Source organism: Halyomorpha halys, unplaced genomic scaffold, assembly GCF_000696795.3.
Source record: "Halyomorpha halys isolate HHAL.00 unplaced genomic scaffold, Hhal_1.1 Scaffold20.1, whole genome shotgun sequence".
NCBI lineage: Eukaryota > Metazoa > Arthropoda > Insecta > Hemiptera > Pentatomidae > Halyomorpha > Halyomorpha halys.
The window spans coordinates 1,043,068-1,044,933 of NW_027110474.1; the positions used below are offsets into that span (position 1 = coordinate 1,043,068).

The 1,866-nt window shown below is 37.6% G+C and overlaps 1 protein-coding gene across 3 annotated transcripts in view; it reads left to right on the top strand.

Moving 5' to 3' along the window:
• Window positions 1-1,266, top strand: part of spn-F (Protein spindle-F) — a 19,830-nt gene extending 18,564 nt beyond the window's left edge. For 2 of the 3 annotated variants that reach the window (XM_014421822.3, XM_067048658.1), the window contains exon 7: window positions 105-694. In XM_014421822.3, coding sequence (XP_014277308.1) covers window positions 105-558 — 454 coding nt within the window. In that variant the 3' untranslated portion in view covers window positions 559-694. Of the gene's footprint in view, window positions 1-104; window positions 695-791 lie in introns of those variants that run through there. The other variant, XM_014421831.3, reaches the window with a different exon arrangement.
• The last annotated feature ends 600 nt before the right edge of the window (window positions 1,267-1,866 follow it).

The window sequence follows — 1,866 nt, forward strand, 5'->3', positions numbered from 1 at the left end:
CGCCGTTTAATATTGGGTTATGAACAGGTAGAATTTGATTTTATTTCTAAGAATTAAATCAAGCCTTTTTTTTTTTTTTTTTTATGTGAATTTTTTTTTTTCAGCTACGACTTTGTTGGTGGTACAACTCATACATTCTGGACAGAAGGTTGCCTGAAGAAGGTTTCTAATAATTACTTGAGTGCCTTTCATACCGTCAACATGTCTAACATTTTGATAATGACGCTCTACTTAATTCAATTTGTTTTCGACAGAATAATCCAAACTGCCGACTCTACAACTTTTTCCAACAGCCATTTAAAAGGGTGGGTTTTCAAGAGGCCAGCGATGTATCCTCGATTTCTTTATACTGAAAAGGAAAATTATCTACGAATATTAAAAAGGAAATTGAAATTAGGTACCAGTAAACTCAGAGACCGCGATCTCTTAATGCCTAAGAAAAAGAGAGAAAACAAAACCAGAAGGTCAGTACAGTTTCATGATGTTGTTGAGTCTTATCCTGATTCGGAAGGACGGAAGAAACCCAAAAGTCGGAATGAACACCTTAAATTAAAATAAATAAGTAAATGCATTCATATACAGATAGATATAAAAAAGTTATAAATAGGCAGCTAAATAATCAGGAATCATATGTCAAGTTGCTAGGATTCCATTATTATCCTAAAACCAATGTTAAGAATTTTATATTTAAATAAATATCAATGTTACTATACCTTTCCACCTTTTGAATTTATAAATAATAAATTAGTTACGGTTCTGTTAAAATAGTAACTAATCTATACTATTTTTAGGATCGTATTTATGAACGCTTCTAAGGAATATCTTGGGATTGGTATCCGGTGAGTGGTACAAGTCCGGCGAGTTGGCCTTTTTGCCAACCCTTGGTAGCTGAACAGAGTTGCCAAGATGGGAGTGTCAAGATTCATGTCCCGGGACCGCCGAGAAATAAATATTAACTGCCCCAGTTTGGAATCTAACCCAAAACGTTCAGAACCGTGCGCTCTGGGACTTAACGCCACAACTCGTACGGTCGTCACGTCCCTCAAGGATAACTTACAGAAGGTCTCCTTTAAGCCCATGCCTTTACCTTCCTTTAAATAACACTTGATTTGTGAATACTCCTCTTATTTTATTTTATTGAGAATTGCTGCGAAACTACTGTTTTGCCAAGATGAGCGTTAAGGAGAGTCTATAAAAGGAAAATTTTGCAAAACTTAAGGTGTAGATTTAAATGAATTTTTTAGTATGTCCACCCTAGGAACTCATAAAAACAAAAAAACTTAGATTCGTTAGAAAGAATTATTGTATTGTTTTCTTATAACTAATTGAGGCTGTACTGGCCTGGCGTGTTGGGGCAATATTTTAAGGATCTACCAAACCTAGAGGCAGGAAGTGACATCTGGGGCATCTGCAGAATGAATCCCAATGACGACCAATTTACTTACTTATTTGGTAAACCCATTGGGGCTGTGCTACCAGGTACTAGGATTTCGGGTCGAAGAGAGGTTGGACATTGATCTTAGAGTAACAATATTGACAAGGACCACCACAGAAGCTTAATAGTATTCTCCTCCAATCCTGAAGGGCGAGAATGGTCCTATGTTGAACGCCTGCCCGAACACAGTTCAAGAAAGACTATTACATGGGAAGGATGGGCGTTGATGACCTCAGGGTTTTACGCCCTAGAGCCCCAGACAACAACAACATGGGAAGTCCTAGGCGCCAAGAGTGCTGAAGCGTCGAGAGAGGAATTACTAGACCTAGAGTCGAAGGGGAGAAAAAAAGAAGTTATTTCACCTCAATTGTTCATTACTACAATAAAAACTGTACACAGTTAAGACTCAAAATTGATGCATCTGCCAGCCA